We start from the raw sequence: 17,589 nt of genomic DNA on the forward strand, positions 1-17,589 counted from the left end.
GTAAGGATGAATAAAGACACCAGTCCATCCAGTTCAACCTGAGTGAGTGTCTACAATTGTCCCTATCCCTGTACATTACACACTCACATCAGTCCCTACCCTCAAGGAGCCCACAATCCAAGGTCCCCATTCATATACTAGGGCCAATTGTGCACAGAAGCCAATTAACCTACCTGCATGTCTTTGGAGTGTGGGAGGAAACCGGAGTACCCAGAGGAAACCCATGCAGGCACAGGGAGAACATGCAAACTCCAGGCAGGTAGTGTTGTGGTTGGGATTCGAACCAGTGACCCTTTTTAGTGCTAGGCAAGAGTGCTACCCACTACACCACTGTGTCATATTTTATCCTCATTGGTCCATGTTGTATGTGTGTGTACATACGCACTTATGTACATCATGTGTGTGTATGTATATATATCTTTTTAGTATTCCACTACATTTAGCATAATATATATATATATATATATATATATATATATATATATATATATATATATATATATATATATTCTGGGGCAGGTGATTTGTCTATCAAAGTGCCCAGACAAGGGGGAGGGGCTGTATATGATGGCACGCATGGCGGGGAACACACAGCTATTGAAATGAAAGATGTTCCCGGCGCTGTAATCAAACAGGCTTTGGCTCTCCTCTTTCTGTGCTATACGACGCCCCAGTAATGGGTGGTACCAGGGGGTGTAGCCCCGCCCCATTTTTGGCCCCATTATCAGCCATTTTTCTCTTTCGGCAAATTGCAGAAAAGGCAATTTTCGGCCGATATGTTTCGGCGGCCGAAATTTCGTTGCATCCCTACCCATTATGATTTCAATTCATGAAATGTCTTAACTGCTACACTTAGAAGGCGCTGCTTTTTTCCTGTTTTTGACAGTAATAGGCAGTGACAGGTCCTCTTTATGGAGAGATTGGGGGTCTATAAAACCCCAAATACCTCCTCTGCACTTGAAAGTATTCAAAACGCCAAGATCGGCATTTTGAATACTTTCTATTTTTTAAAACTGGCACATTTAGGATGCCAGTAATCGGTAAGTGATATCATGACATCGCTTTCGGGTTACTAGATCCGAGACCCGAGCAGTGCTGATTCTGCCTTTGTTCAGGCCTCCGGCCAGCCGGTGGGATGGGAGACCTGGGCGGAGCTTCAGGAGGGGGTCTCCTCCCACTGCTCATAATAACAGATGAGTGGCTGCTTAGCGGCACCGGTTTTTATTACAAGAAAGCTGACCGTCTGCAGTAAAGAATGGTACTGGGTTTCCTGTAGCTTCATGCATCACTCCGGTACAATCCCTTGAAGAAATATCGCTAATATCGGTAAGTATGTTAGTGATACCGATTCTTCAAAAAAAAAAACGGAATCTGGGCCACTGTGATAATCGATCGACCCCTAATGTGGATGTGAGAGGGGTAATAGGAGGCTTGCTGTACATTTAAGAAATAAGCTACTGTCCCCCCATGGGAACACATTTAGTCTGGACTGTGTAGAATTTGTTACATCTTGGAGGATCGGGGACCCTCTTGGCCTGCCGGATCAGATATTCCTCTTTACTCTATTGAGTTTGTTTTCTTTCTGAACTGGTTTGCAGCCGAAACAGAACTCCTCTAAGAACAAGTGCTCACCAACGAGTGAAGGAATGTCCTTCTTCATCTTACCTGATATTCCAGGAAAAAAAATCACATGACCACTGAGACAGTAAGATGGTTAAGGTTGTCAGTTCTGGAAGGTCTGAAAAATAAGTGGGGTGGGAGGGCCATCACAGACCCCCTTATGTCCCTCAGAGACCCCGGAGCTGTCCAGCCCCCTATTCCCTCAAAGCCATCCAGCCGGACTACCCCCTCAAGGGTCCCACTCTGCACCCGGACTACCGCCTCAAGGGTCCCACTCTGCAGCCAGACTACCCCCTCAAGGGTCCCACTCTGCAGCCGGACTACCCCCTCAGTGGTCCCAGAGTCCTTCAGCTACATTACCCCTTCAGAGGCCCCAAAAGTCTTTCAGCTTTACTAAAAAACCCTCACAGCCTCTCAGCTCCTCTACATCCCTCCGAGCCCTCAGTATTTTCCTCCCTCTGACACCAATGATGGAACATATTGTTCATGGAAGGCTGAGGGGTGATTTCTTTCTCCTGACCAGCAATATAAGGGGCTCTATGCTCCATACTCCTGACCCCGGAACTCATCATTGTGTTGGCTGCATAGTGTAATGATTGCCCATTGGCTGCCTGTGTAGTGTAATAATTGCCCTGTGTAGGCCATGTATGGTCAGGATGGTCATTGTCTTGTCTATTTATTGTCAGTGCTGTTTGTTTAGAGGACCATATTACTAGAATTTATCTCCAAAAGAATGTTCCGGCCCTGTACGTGAGTGAATGTTCTGCCCCTGAAGGGGTTAATCTAGGTTTCCACACTATATATGTGTGTATCATCGTCTGTTGGAGATAAAAGACATCACAGTGACTATGGAGGAAGAGGACGGACATGAGGGGGGGTTACTGGGTGTAAATAGAAAATAAGATCTTATTACCTCCTCTGCTGCCTCTTCCAGCAACGTCTTCTCTCTACTTCCTCCCAACTCACCTCTCACCTGGAACTTCCTGTCTGTACATGACATCACTTCCTGTCTGTCATCCATAGAGGCTTCCTATCTGGGTAGAAGTGAGATTACCGCCTTGTGGAGATCAGAGGAACTGCAGCCTGAGAAATGTCACATAGTGTGAACACAGCCTTGTGCTATGTGTGTATGTACCTTATACCGATCAGCCATAACATTCTGACCACTGACAGGTAAAATGAATAACATTGATTATCTCATTATAATGGCATCTGGAAGCGGGTGGGATATATTACACACCTCCAAACTTTCTGAGATGAGAACGAGGGACACCTATTAGCAAATGTTTATAGGTTTAGGACACATTGACCCGCCACGCCCCCTTAAACGCAAATTATAAAAAAAAATATTAGTTTAACCCACAAGTGCTTTTTATACCACTATAATTCCTTTATATTGGCTGTTGAAATTTACAAATACAGTAATTTAGAAATTGAATGAAAGGTTTAGCACTGGGAGATAAATACCGTATATACTCGAGTATAGGTCGATCCGAATATAAGCCGAGGCCCCTAATTTACCACAAAAAAACTGGGAAAACTTATTGACTCTTGTATAAGCCGAGGGTGAGACATGCAGCAGCTACTGTTACAGCTTAAAAGAGTGGAAAAGAGGGTCAACAATGCCCATCTGCAGCTGCATACCTCCCTGTGTCCATCCCTGTGTCCCGTCCATCCCTGTGTCCATCCCTGTGTCCCGTCCATCCCTGTGTCCATCCCTGCGTCCATCCCTGTGTCCATCCCTGTGTCCATCCCTGTGTCCCGTCCATCCCTGTGTCCATCCCTGTGTCCCGTCCCTCCCTGTGTCCATCCCTGTGTCCATCCCTGTGTCCCGTCCATCCCTGTGTCCATCCCTGTGTCCCGTCCCTCCCTGTGTCCATCCCTGTGTCCCGTCCCTCCCTGTGTCCATCCCTGTGTCCCGTCCCTCCCTGTGTCCCGTCCATCCCGGTGTCCATCGCAGCCTACCTGTGCCAATCTGCAGCCTCTTTGTCCTTCTGCAGCCTCTGTGTGCCATGCCGCACCTCTCCTCCTCGTCTGACAGACGGCGGCCATTCCACTGTTCAAAAGCCGCGCCTCTCTGTCTGTGATAGGCGGAACACTCAATTTCCCAGCAGTCAGTGTTCCGCCTATCACGGACATCCTCTCATCCTCCTCCATAGTATGAGAATGAGTGGATGTCCGTGATAGGCGGAACACTGACTGCTGGGAAATTGAGTGTTCCGCCTATCACAGACAGGGAGGCGCGGCTTTTGAATAGTGGAATGGCCGCCGTCTGCCTACCTGATCTGCGTGACTCGAGTATAAGCCGAGGGGGGCACTTTCAGCCTAAAAAAAGGGGCTGAAAATCTCGGCTTATACTCGAGTATATACGGTAGTGCATTTTATATACAACTATATAGATAAGACCAGAATGAGGAACAAGTGAGGAGGAAAGAGGGACTTTGTTCTAAATCAGGGACTGTTGGAGCTATGATGTTAGGCAGCAGGTAAACATGTTGTCCCTGAAGTTGATGTGTTGAAAGCAAATAAATTGGGCATTACAGTTTGTTGTGTATGGGGCTGTGTGGGATGTGGATGGCTGGGTGTGTGTCACTTACCTGGAGACAAGATGGCACCGGGATGCAGTATGGGAAGAAGACAAGCTGGTGGAGGAGTGTGACGCTTTGTCTGGTGGGTGTCCATGCCTTGATGGCAGAAAAAGGGGGACCCACTCAATATTAGAGGGATGATCATAATGTTCTAGTGGGTGGGTATAATGTTCTAGTGGGTGGGAATCATGTTCTGGTGGATAGTTATAATGTTCTGGTGGGTAGTTATAATATTCTGGTGGGTGGTCCTAATGTTCTGGTGGGTGGTCATAATGTTTTCTGGTGGGTGGGCCTAATGTTCTGGTGGGTGGTCATAATGTTTTCTGGTGGGTAGTTATAATATTCTGGTGGGTGGTCATAATTTTTTTCTGGTGGGTGTTAATCATTTTTTCTGGTGGGTAGTTATAATATTCTGATGGGTGGGTATAATGTTCTGGTGGGTATAATATTCTGGTGGGCGCATATAATGTTCTGGTGGGTGGGTTTAATGTTCTGGTGGGTGTGTATAATGTTCTGTGGGTATAATATTGTGGTGAGTGGGTATAATATTCTGGTGGGGGGCGGATAAAATGTTCTGGTGGGTGGGTTTAATGTTCTGTGGGTATAATGTTGTGGTGGGTGGGTTTCATGTTTAGCACCCATTTCTATGTCTCAGCAGATCTCCTGCAGCCTATTAGCACCCATTTCTCCATTAGAGAATAAAATGGTGGTAGCTCCAATTTTTTATGTCACACAATATTAGTGAAATGGTTTAGGAAGCACAAAATGTCAGTAAAAAACTCAGTAAAGGTAATGTTGGGGCCACAGACACAATCTGAAGTTGTGTACAAGTCAATGAAACCCCCGACACTCCCATCTGAGAACAATGAAGGAGATTACTATTCCAGTCCTCCAAGCAGTGTTCTGTCTGGGAAGGTCGAGGGGTCAATATTTCCCCATCTGGCAGAGACAAGACTTCCTATAGAGTGTCATCTTCTCGCATCGTCCAGGATCGGGAGATGGGTGATAAATACAATGACCCCTCCCCTTTTATCCATAAACCCCGCCCTCTTATCGTCAAAGTAAAAGATGTGAAAACCTCAGTGATAAATCATCTACGCATTTCACCTCATCAATATCCAGTGATAAACCATAAAGTGACATCAAAGTCCATCCAACGTCTCCTTTATACTTCAGTAAATGATATCACCACCAATAAATGTCTCCAAAACCTCCAGAGCTTTTTCCTCCAAATCTCAGTATATGCTCCAGCACACCGTGTATAGTGGACTACAAAACACCTCCTTCCCCAAACACCAATCCCGTGATCTCTTGGTGCTCACACTCAGATTGTGCCCTCACCAGACCTCCATCACCCTCTTTATAATTGGCTCCACAATAGCTTTGGAGGAACCCTGGCTGAGAAAGGCTGGACTAGGCAGTAATATATTTCTATGCCCCTTGGTGGGAGTGAAGATGACCCCATCTATAAGGATATACAGTACATACACACAGCACAAGGCCGTGTTCACACTACTAGATGTTTCTGCAGTTCCTCTGATCGCCACAAGGTGGTGATCTCACTCCTACCCAGACAGGAAGTCTCTATAGAAGAAAGGAAGTGATGTCAGGTACAGACAGGAAGTTTCGGGTGAGTGGTGAGTTGGGAGGAAGTAGAGAGAAGACATTGATGGAAGTGGCAGTAGAGGAGGTAATAAGATCTTATTTTCTATTTACACCCAGTGACCCCCCGTCATGTCCGTCCTCTTCCTCCATAGTCACTGTGATGTCTTTTATCTCCAGCAGATGATGATACACACATATATAGTGTGGAAATGTAGAATAGCCCCTTCAGGGCCGGAACATTCTCTTCATTTTGGAGATGTGTCACCTCTACCACCAATCACCTTCTCACCTCATCCGTCTATGCTAACAGATTATACCACTTTTATTAGTGCTTAGGAATGTAGAATGCTATGACATCACACTGACCTCATAGCCCCTCCTCCCGATGTCCCTCCATCTGGCACTTTTCTTTTTATGTAATAGTTTTAGGATGTGGGCGGACCCTTGGCATCCTCACAAGGAAAACAGGACTGTTGTAATGACGCCAGAATTATTTATCCTGCATAGTGTGGGGGTCCTGTGTGGGAAAATCATATCTTAGTCTGAAGTGGAGCTTTAATATAATGGAGACCTGAATGGAGGGGTGAGGAGGATTCTGGGAATATCATTTGATTTTACTATTTGTGTTCAGATCTAGAGTTTTCCTCCTGTGAAGTCTGGAGATCATATGACCATCACATTGCCTCCACCTCCCTCCCTGATAGAATAGAGAAATACTAAGAAGATTCTAGAAGTCACCAGAGAGATGATGGAGGAGAGGTGAGGAGGATTCTGGGAATTCTGGGACATTATCCAGTAACAGACAAGGGATGTGTCTGGATGGTGACTGTATCATTGTGTGTGTCAGGTTCCTATAAGGTGTCAGGATGTCACTGTCTATTTCTCCATGGAGGAGTGGGAGTATTTAGAAGGACACAAGGATCTCTACAAGGACGTCATGATGGACAATCAGCCGCCCCTCACATCACCGGGTAAGAGGAGACTTTATTGTAAAGGAGAGAGCAGTACGGAGGCTCCACCTAGATCCCCCATCATCTGATAAACACATAGAAACAATGTATTCAGTCAGTGTGTGTGTTTCCTACAGATGGATCCAGTAATGGGAACCCACCAGAGAGATGTCCCCGTCCTCTGTATTCCCGGGATTCCACACAGGAAGATCACACCATCCCCCACCATCATCAGGTAGGTGATTGACAATTATTGGTAGTTCTGATTTATACACAGCATGATTGTTACAATGAATGTTTTATTATATATTCAGAGTGGAAACCTCGGGGATGATAATATTGATGTTAAAGAAGAGTATAAAGAGGAGGATGAGGAGTATGGAGTGATGGAGAAGTTTTCAGAAGGACACAAGGATATGATGGAGCCACCAAATACCAGGAACCCACCAGAGAGATGTCCCCGTCCTCTGTATTCCCGGGATTCCACACAGGAAGATCACACCATCCCCCACTGTTACAAGGTTGGTGGGATGGAGCATCTAGAACATGGACTCCTAGAGATGATGTGTGGATTTTTTATGTGATGTCACAATAATAAATCCTATTGTTTAAGGATGATATTCTCTCTCATTTTCTTGGTTTAGAGTGGAGATCCAATCGATATAGAATTTGAGGTGAAATCAGAAGAAGAAGAGAGGTATGTGAGGGATGATCAGCAGTCTATGGAGGAGGATGGAATAACGGGGACATTTATAGAGGAGGACACTCCTACAGAGATCAGCACAGGTGGGTCATTAACACTAAATACATTCCTCCACCCATACTGCTCACTGATTGGTCCAGAGTAGGGCGGGGGCTGGATGATAATCTTCCTTCTCTGTGCTGCAGACACAATTTATGTATCTAGACTGGATTTATGGAGATTCTGGGGTTCAGCTGACAGAAAAATTGGGATTTTCACCATAGATGATACTAGATCTAGGCACCTGGGGTATGTGATTTGGGTCTTCTGACCCATACCCGGGTATGGCAAGATCTCTGACAGAACAATCCCCCCAGGGTTACTTGCTCTGTTGTCTGCTGGCTGTGCCGGGTGGAGGGATATGTCTGTATAGTCTCAGACCCAAGTCACTAGGGGTGCGCATCTTCACTGGTCTCACGATTCGATTACGATTATCTGGTCAACAATTCAATTCAATTCCGCGATGCATCACGATTACTGACTTGCTACCACTTCAGCTTGGGCCACCTAGGCGGCCCTTCCTCCCTGTAATCTTCTGGGACACATCACAGGTCCCAGAAGATTGCCCGGCTGTGCAGGACAGCGCAGAGAGACATGCGCACCTGGCTGTGAAGCTGCAAGATGTCACACCTGGATGCCCACAGTAGTATTGCCAGTGCCGTGGACAGGCAGGGGAGAGATTGGAGGGTTCGGGTGGCCACATCGCTGGATTGTGGGACAGGTGAGTGTCTTTTTATTAAAAGTCAGAAGATACACTTTTTTTGTAGCTGCTGACTTTTAATAAACAAAAACAATTACTAGGCGGCCCCTCTCTGCCAGCGATCTTCTGGGACCATTGTCTGGCCAATGGCAGAGCGCAGTGCGCGTCTGGGTGTAAGCTGTCACGGGTGCGTGTCACTGCCAACAGTAGATATGATGGCGCTAAGGAGAGGAGGGGGAGAGGAGAGATGCTCAGTGCGACCACATCGATGGACCGTGGGACAGGTGAATGCGATTATTAAAATTCAGCAGCTACACTTTGTAGCTGCTGACTTTTAATAAACTAAAAAACGGGTGGAACTCCGATTTACTAAGTGCACTAATCTGGTGCACTACAGGGTACAGGAATTCACACACACCCGGCTGCTGGGAGGTCAGGAGGGATTAGAATCCAAATCCACAACTGATAAACAGCCCTATGAAGTTCCCTGTACTGTCTCTGTGAAGACATTTACCCGGCCTCCCTCGTTTGTACCTTCCAGCACACTAGGAGTTAACACAGTGGAATGTGCAAACGAGGGGGGGCGGGTAAATGTCATCACAGAGCACGTGTAGGAGCCGGTGTATGTAGAGTACAAACATACGTGTACTCTACATACTGCTGCTAAAAAATACCTGTGTGGTGAGACTGGTGATAAATGCAAATATAATCCATGAAGTGCCCACCGCTGTATGTGCATTCTAAAATATATGCAGCTTTTCATACCTCGTTTCTTAGTGTGTGTGTAACTGTATAAGCCGCTCATGTGACTGCGCACTGCTCTCCTCGTTCTGGCCCTCCTCTCTCCTCTCTCAGGCTCACGTCTCTCGTCAGGTCAGTGGGGGCTGACATCGTGAGAGGAGAGGGGCTGGCCGGACTGAGCAGTCACATGAGCGGTGTATACAGTTATATACACACGCTAAAAAAAGAGGTATAAAGCTGCATATATTTAAAGAAAACACATACAGAGGTGACCACTTAATGGATTATCATTGTATTTATTAAAAAAAGGCATTTTGACAAAAACGCTCAGATCTCTCTTCCGGGAGGGGCGGGGCAAGTCAGGATGACGTTGTTATATCTTCTGTGTTGTGAGAGACACAAGACTCTGGTCTGGAACAATGGAAGTTTATTTCCAGTACTCACTGTACACTGCAACATGCATCTCAGGACAGTACATCTTATTAGGCTGCTTACATGTGTCCAAGATGGCTACTATACCCCTTGACCCTTGGCATCACTCCTGGGTGGAGCCAGCCTTAAAGTGGCAGTACATGTGAAACCCTTTAGGTATAACACCTTCCATCCATCCCTAAAAAAAAAAACAAAAAAAACAAACAAAAACAAAACGAGAAAAGGCACAAAACATTAACTAATAACTGTCCAATAACAGTCCTCCAAACACAGGAGATGCACAGGACTTTTCCTGCATCCAGATGTGAGAGGAAGATTCCAGGGACAGTTGCGGGGATACAATGTCATTGGATCACTTTCGGCGGCCCCGTCGAAAGTCTCGTAACCGGTCTTGAAGCTGAAACCGGTCAGGAGGGCGACAGTGTCGTTGAGGGCGGGCACCCGTCGACTCGGGATCGGAGGAAACAGGGTCGACTGGAATGGGCACCGGCGGTGCCAAGAAGGGATCCCCCAGCTCAGTGGGTGAACCAACCTCCGGACCAGGGCTGGAGGGCTCTGTTGGAGCTGAGTTCAAAAGATCAGAGTCCCCCCAATCATCAGTTCCCATGCATCCTGATCCGCTGGGAGCAGTTCCTTGCAACACTGGTGGTTCAGCCGGCGTCAGGGATTCATGCAGTTGAAAACGAGGGCGCAGTTGGTCCGCATGCCTTCTGCAAATAGAACCATCTTCCAGGCAGACCCTATACATCTTGGGTCCCAAAGTCTCTGCAATGACAGCAGGAAGCCAACGGGTGTTGGAAGCCCCATAAGATCGGGCCCATACCTTTTGTTGGGCTGTGAATCGGGGGATCTCATGGTGTTTGACCATCTTGTCTTGGGACTGCAGTACATGTTCCTGGACTGTTTGTGGGCGGAGCATGTCCAAAACAGTCCATGGCTGCCGACCCAGAAGGAGTTCTGCTGGAGTTTTCCCGGTGGTTGCATGTGGTGTGTTTCTGTAAGCAGAAAGGAAGGAGTCCAGCTGCTGGGGTGACAGGGACTGCTGTTTACTTGTAGCCACTGTAGCTTTGAAATAGCGTTTAAAAGTCTGCACAAACCGCTCTGCTTGACCATTTGTAGCTGGGTGGTAAGGTGCGGTCAACTTGTGTTTGATGTTGTGGGCAGTCAAGAAACGCTGAAACTCCTGACTGGTGAATTGTGCACCGTTGTCTGTGACGATTTCTCTGGGGTATCCAAATGTAGCAGCGAGATGTAACAGTATGGAAACTGTTGCCTTAGTTGTTGGCTGAGTAACAGGAATGACCTCAGGCCACTTTGAATGGGCGTCCACTATGATCAAGAAGGTGTGTCCTCTGATCGGACCTGCAAAGTCCAAGTGTAGTCGAAACCAAGGAACCGTGGGCCAAGTCCAGGGCTGGACGCACCCTCGAGGAGGGTCTCTTGCAGTTTGTGCACATCCAGCACAAGCATTCACATATGTTGTGATATCCGAGTCTAAGTTTGGCCACCACACATAGCCTCGGGCCTTTTGTTTCATACGTGTGCCCCCGGGATGACCAGTATGTAGCAAGTCCAGAATGTGTCTCCGGAGGGTCTGTGGAATGAACACAGTTACCAGCCACAGTTAATTCCATACGCCTACGGAAATAAGGTTCATAATCCTGTGTGACGGTTGCAGGCCAACCGGACCGTACCCAGGAGAGTATTGTTTTCAGAAAGGTATCCTTGGCTGTATGGGCTGCTATCTCCCCAGAAGACAAGAAGGACAGGCTGGTGTAACCACAACTCTTGACCGGTGGAGAGGAGTCCATTGACCTCCCTGTCAGTCGGGACATTGCGTCCGCATTAGCATTGGCATCATGACCGCGATACTGGATTTTATAACTGTACGCTCCCAAGAACAGGGAATAGCGTTGGAGGCGGGCCGCAGTAGTCTGAGAGATGCCTTTGTCAGGGCTAAAGATCTGAAGGAGTGGTTTATGGTCTGTAAGTATGGTGAATTCCCTACCATACAGGTAAAGATGAAACTTCTTAATTGCCCATATCAGCGCAAGAGCCTCTTTGTCAATGTGAGAGTAATTGCTTTCTGCTTTTGTCAAAGACCTGGAGGCAAATGCCACTGGTTTTTCTGACCCATCAGGTAAGATGTGAGACAGTACAGCCCCCAGACCATAGGGTGAGGCATCACAAGCCAAGGTCAGAGGCTTCTGGAGGTCATAGTGAACAAGCATGCGTGACGCCAACAGCTTCCGCTTAGAGACTTCAAAAGCGCGTTGGCATGCGGCCGACCAGTCCCATCTGGAGTGTTTCTCCAAGAGCTTGTTCAACGGAAACAAAGTGTGTGCCAGATCCGGCAGAAATTTGTGGTAATAGTTCAGCAAGCCAAGGTATGATCGCAGCTGCTGGACATTGGTTGGGGCAGGAGCTTTGACTAAGGCATCAACCTTGGCTTCTGTGGTGTGTATACCGTCTGCATCCACAAGGTGGCCACAAAACTCCAATTTCGGCACCATGAATTGGCATTTTGCTAAGTTCACTTTCAGACCCTGCTCTTGGAGTCTTTCCAACACAAGCTCCACGTTTTGCTTGTGTTCCTGGTCCGTCCGTCCCGTGATGAGCATGTCATCTAATAGGCACTGAGTGAAAGGAATGTCCGCCAAAATCTCATCCATCTTCCGTTGCCAAATGGCTGGGGCAGAGGCTACACCAAACACCATCCGATTGTACTCATACAGTCCCTTGTGGGTGTTGATGGTCAGAAACTTGCGGGAAGAAGGATGGACCTCAAACTGTAAATATGCTTGTTTGAGATCAAGCTTGGTGAACTTTTGACCCCCTGCAAGAGAGGCAAAAATGTCATCTACTCTGGGTAGAGGATACTGGTCTATTTCCAGTTGGGAGTTCAGTGCCATGCGGAAATCGCCACAAATGCGCAAGTCCCCATTCGCTTTCTTCACTGGTACAACAGGTGATGCCCACTCGCTGTGCTCTACCTTTGAGATGACACCTTGTTCCTCCAGCCGACTTAGTTCTGCTTCCACTCCTGCTCGGAGTGCGAAAGGTACTGTGCGAGCTTTGAAGAACTTAGGCTGAGCGTTGGGTTTCAGCTTGAGTCTCACACAGTCATGCTTTATTTTCCCCAACTGGTCATCAAAGATCTTTGGGAACCGCTGCTTCAGGGACACCACCCATCCCTCATTATCTCCTAATGGAATTGTCACAGTGTTACAGGGATTTATAGCGATGTCTGGCATACCAAAGTGAGCAATCCAGTCTCTCCCAAAGAGAGGGGGTCCCCCATTTTCTAGTATATATAATGGCAGTCTCTTTGTCTGACCCTTGTACAATACCTGCACTTTTGCATAACCCAGTGGGTGGAGTATCTGCTTTGAGTATGTCTGCAGTTTGATTGGCGTTGGGCAGACAGTTGTTCGGGTCTGAAGTTGTCTCCATTGTTTCTGAGTGATAACTGAAACTGCTGCTCCTGTGTCTACATCCATCTTTAGTTTCTTTCCCTCAATGGTTACCTCTACAGTCATTGCAGAGGGTGCTGAATGCATATGATGTATGTCTAAACTGTGGAGCACTTCCTCGTCCTCTGACTCAGATGATGATGTATATCTTCCCACCATATAGGTCTTTGTCTTGGGGTTCAGAGGTTGTTTATCTCGCACCTTCTTGCTCCGGCAAACTCGTTTCAGATGTCCTGTTTTACCACAGTTATGACAGGTCTGATCCTTAAACCTGCAGACTTTGTGATCATGGTCTGTATTCCCACAACGGTAGCAAGCTGACCCCCGGCTTGGTGGAGGTCTGTATTTCCAGTTTGCAACTGTGGGCTTGACTGCTGTTCTGAAAACTTCCTGTTTCACCTCTTCTCTTCTGCCCTGAGAGTTCAATTCCTCTGTATCTTTCACAGCCATTTCCATCATTGAAGCTATATCAATTGCCTTTGCAAGGGTAAGGTCTTTCTCTGTTAACAGTCTCTTTTGGCTAGAGTCACAATTCAGTCCCATGACAAACTTATCTCTCAGTGCAGTAGGTAGGTACTCCCCAAAAGAACAGGTAGAGGCTAGTCTGCGAAGGGCGAGCACATAAGCTTTAATTTCTTCACTTGGCTGCTGCTGCCTCTGATAAAAACGAAATCTTTCTGCAATCTCTAGTGGTTTAGGCTGGAAGTGACCCTCTAACAGTGTCAGGAGCTCTGCCAATGTCTTAGTTGCTGGTTTTACAGGGGAAAGGAGATCCCTGAGAGTGTCATATGTCTGAGCACCGACCACTGTCACAAATACTGCTACTTGCCTTTCACCTGGGATGCCATTTGCACTGAAATACTGTTCCAGTCTCTCCACCCAGGAACTCCAGGATGTCTGTTCTCCATCAAATTCACTTTATGTCCCGATCAATGACATTTTCCTGCTGGGATCTGTGATTGCTTTTATCCAGGTAACAATCCACAATGTCTTTGTCTCTCTCTCAGACTGATAGACACTTTGTAAATCCCATCCTCGTCGCCACTGTTATATCCTCTGTGTTGTGAGAGACACAAGACTCTGGTCTGGAACAATGGATGTTTATTTCCAGTACTCACTGTACACTGCAACATGCATCTCAGGACAGTACATCTTATTAGGCTGCTTACATGTGTCCAAGATGGCTACTATACCCCTTGACCCTTGGCATCACTCCTGGGTGGAGCCAGCCTTAAAGTGGCAGTACATGTGAAACCCTTTAGGTATAACAGACGTCACCCGACATCGATTTTTCAGGTCGCATGCATCGATGTCGCATCGGGGGCCCCCGAATCGCGATGCAGAGATTAAATTTCACACCCCTACAAGTCACTGAGTGCAGTCTCAGGAGATGGGAGGCAGCGGTGTGGGACCCCTGCAACTTGTCTCATGTAAACATTTCATCTTCCACTGATTACTGAATACCAATATTATGAGTCCTGACCCTTACACTGTATACTCTATATTATACATTACATACTCCTGACCCCTGCACTATATACTCTATGTTGTACATTACATCATTCTGATACTATATAGTCCTATCTGTTGTATCTTATACAATATGTTGTAATTACATAGTCCTGACTTCTGCTCTCTCCCCTCCCCCCCACTGCTATATATACACATAATATGTATTCTCTTTTGTTACACCCATTTCCTACCAGCTGGACATTTTATATCTGATGATTTGATTGGAGCACAGGCTTTTACTTGGTGATAATAATGTGATAACATCCTCAGACTTTGGACCCTTAAAGGGATTGTAAAGTTAAATTATTTTTATTTTTTAAATAACAAACATGTTATACTTACCTCCACTGTGCAGCTCGTTTTGCACAGAGTGACCCCGAACCTGCCCTTCTGGGCTCCCTCGGTGGCTGTCTCTGCTTCCTCCCGCAGGTACTTCTCACGTTCATTCGAGCTCCCTCGCATGGTGAGAAGCACCTGCGGGCGCGCTCCCCGTGATACAGCCGGCGGCTATAGCCGCTCGCTGTATCACACGGCCCCCGCGCTCCACGTCAGTTGACATGATTGACAGCAACGCGAGCCAATGGCTGCGCTGCTTTCCATCCATTCACTCCAGCCAATAAGCGGCCAGGCTGAGTGGCGAAGAAGGACGGCGGGGGCGAGCGCAGGATTTTCGAGGGGTCAGGTAAGTAAAACGGGGGGCCCGGGGCGCAGGCAGTGTCAGATGTTTTTTCACCTTAATGCATAGAATGCATTAAGGTGAAAAAACATTTACCTTTACAACCCCTTTAAACAGAAAGTGATAACGAGAGAGGAGTCAATAACCCAATGATGGGGGTCTTCAGGATCAGTCCAGTCTTCATCTTGGTTGTTCTCCCCCCATCCTCACTCTCTGACCTCTGGTGGGGCTCAGCCCCGCTGTTATTCATGACTAAATCATGGACTAAATAAGGAAGTGCAGGACTTCTTGTTTTGGGAAGATGGCAATGAGTGATAGAGGGGGAGGGGACACTCGTCCTATAATCCCCTCATCACTGTCACTCCTATAAAAGACAGTTCTCGTTGTTTCCTCCCTCTCTGACTAAGGTCCATGAATAAAGAAATGATCTGGTAGGAGATCAGAGGACCCATTTACTAGTTACCTTGAGGGGGGAATTGTAAGATCCTCAGAGACAAAGCTGCCTGATGTGGGCGGAGTCCTGGTTTAGGGGAACCAATCAGCTCATGTCTAGTAATAATCTTTGTATTTCTATTTTAGTAGATGGACGGGAGATGAGGAAAACCTCAGAGGATTGTCTCACTTTGTCTCCAGACTGTAAAGTAGAAGATGAGGACATCACACAGTATAGTCCAGGAGAAAACCCGACTACCTCAAATGTCCATCCGGCACCACACAGTGTAGATGGACCATCGTATTCCTCTTATCCTGAGGAACCTCAGACTGTGAGGGACGGGGCCGTCCTTCCAACAGAGAAGAGCTTTTCCGGTACTGAGTGCGGGAAGTGTTTCCCTTCTAAATCCAGACTTAATAGGCATAAAAGATCTCACACAGGGGAGAAGCCATATTCCTGTCCTGAGTGCGGGAAATGTTTTTCACAGAAGTCCAGTCTTTCCAAACATCAGAGATCTCACACAGGGGAGAAGCCGTATTCCTGTCCTGAGTGCGGGGAATGTTTTTCAGAGAAGTCCCATCTTTACGCACATCAGAGATCTCACACAGGGGAGAAGCCATATTCCTGTCTTGAGTGCTGGAAATATTTTTCACAGAAGGCCAGTCTTTACAAACATCAGAGATCTCACACAGGGGAGAAGCCGTATTCCTGTCCTGAGTGTGGGAAATGTTTTTCACAGAAGTACAATCTTTCCACACATCAGAGATCTCACACAGGGGAGAAGCCATATTCCTGTCCTGAGTGCGGGAAATGTTTTTCAGAGAAGTCCAGTCTTAACAAACATCAGAGATCTCACACAGGGGAGAAGCCATATTCCTGTCCTGATTGCGGGAAATGTTTTTCACTGAAGTGTAATCTTCACACACATCAGAGATCTCACACAGGAAGAAGCCGTATTCCTGTCCTGAGAGAGGGAATTGTTCCTCACTGAAGTCCTGTCTTCCTGTACATCAGGGATCCCACACAACCCTCGAGGTGTATTAGTGCCTTGAGTGTGGGAAATGTCTTCTATATGAATGTTGCTGGACATCACAGCTCTCATGTGGGGAAGAAGCACACCCTGATATACACCTCAGATATACTCCATGGCTGATCTTCATCATGGAAGAAACAGTTTCAGGGGTGTGGAGATTTTTTTGAAAAAATGACTTGTCCGAAGGATTAAATTGGATCCCAATCTCCTCGTCCCTTATGACAATCTCCTTGTTCCTCATCTACCAGAGAGCTCAGCAGCGGTGTGGGAGTTCATTGAAAACTACAAGCAGACATCGGCAAAGGACAGAACTCTGTGAATGAATGCCACAGCCGCGCTCTTTTCATAAAGTGACAGCCGGTACGGGGAACTTCTCCCTGCACTGCTGTCACACAGAGGACTCGGATCGCTGAGCCACTGCAGGAACAGGAAGATGTAACAGCTTCCCGAAGGAAAACTTTTCCTTTAACCCTTTCACTGCCAGAGATGGTTTTGTGTGTTTTTTTGCCCACATGTTTAACCCCTTCAATACCGGACACTTTCACCTCCTTCCTGCCCACACCAATTGATAGCTGTCAGAATTGTCACACTTTGAATGACAATTACTCAGTCATGCAACACTGTAGCAAAAAATTTCATTTTTATATTTTTCCCCACAAATAGAGCTTTGGTCGTATTTGATCACCACTGGGGGGTTTTTATTTATTGTGCTACAAATAAAAAAAAAATTTTTTTTGAAAAAAAAAGTTTTTCTTTGTTTCTGTTATAACATTTTGTAAAGTAAGTTTTCTCCTTCACTGATGGGCACTGATGAGGAGGTACTGATATACATTACTTATGGGCACTGATTGGCATCACTGATGGGCACTGATGAGGAGGTACTGACAGGCATTACTTATGGGCACTGATTGGCATCACTGATGGGCACTGATGAGGAGGTACTGACAGGCATTACTTATGGGCACTGATTGGCATCACTGATGGGCACTGATGAGGAGGTACTGACAGGCATTACTTATGGGCACTGATTGGCATCACTGATGGGCACTGATGAGGAGGTACTGACAGGCATTACTTATGGGCA

At 46.8% G+C, this 17,589-nt stretch overlaps 2 protein-coding genes across 2 annotated transcripts in view; both read left to right on the plus strand.

The window, feature by feature from the left end:
* LOC143989546 (uncharacterized) overlaps nt 1-17,589 on the plus strand; it is a 600,653-nt gene that overhangs the window by 232,471 nt on the left and 350,593 nt on the right. The window lies entirely within an intron of this gene.
* LOC143989707 (uncharacterized) lies at nt 6,341-16,665 on the plus strand. Its single transcript, XM_077489981.1, has 6 exons — nt 6,341-6,572; nt 6,661-6,784; nt 6,901-6,998; nt 7,078-7,284; nt 7,408-7,549; nt 15,619-16,665. Exons 2-6 carry the CDS (start codon nt 6,700-6,702, stop codon nt 16,461-16,463), a joined length of 1,377 nt encoding a protein of 458 aa, XP_077346107.1. The 5' UTR covers nt 6,341-6,572; nt 6,661-6,699; the 3' UTR covers nt 16,464-16,665.

This window comes from Lithobates pipiens, unplaced genomic scaffold (assembly GCF_037356315.1).
Source record: "Lithobates pipiens isolate NorthernLeopardFrog02 unplaced genomic scaffold, aLitPip1_a1.2 Scaffold_18, whole genome shotgun sequence".
In the NCBI taxonomy this organism is placed as follows: domain Eukaryota; kingdom Metazoa; phylum Chordata; class Amphibia; order Anura; family Ranidae; genus Lithobates; species Lithobates pipiens.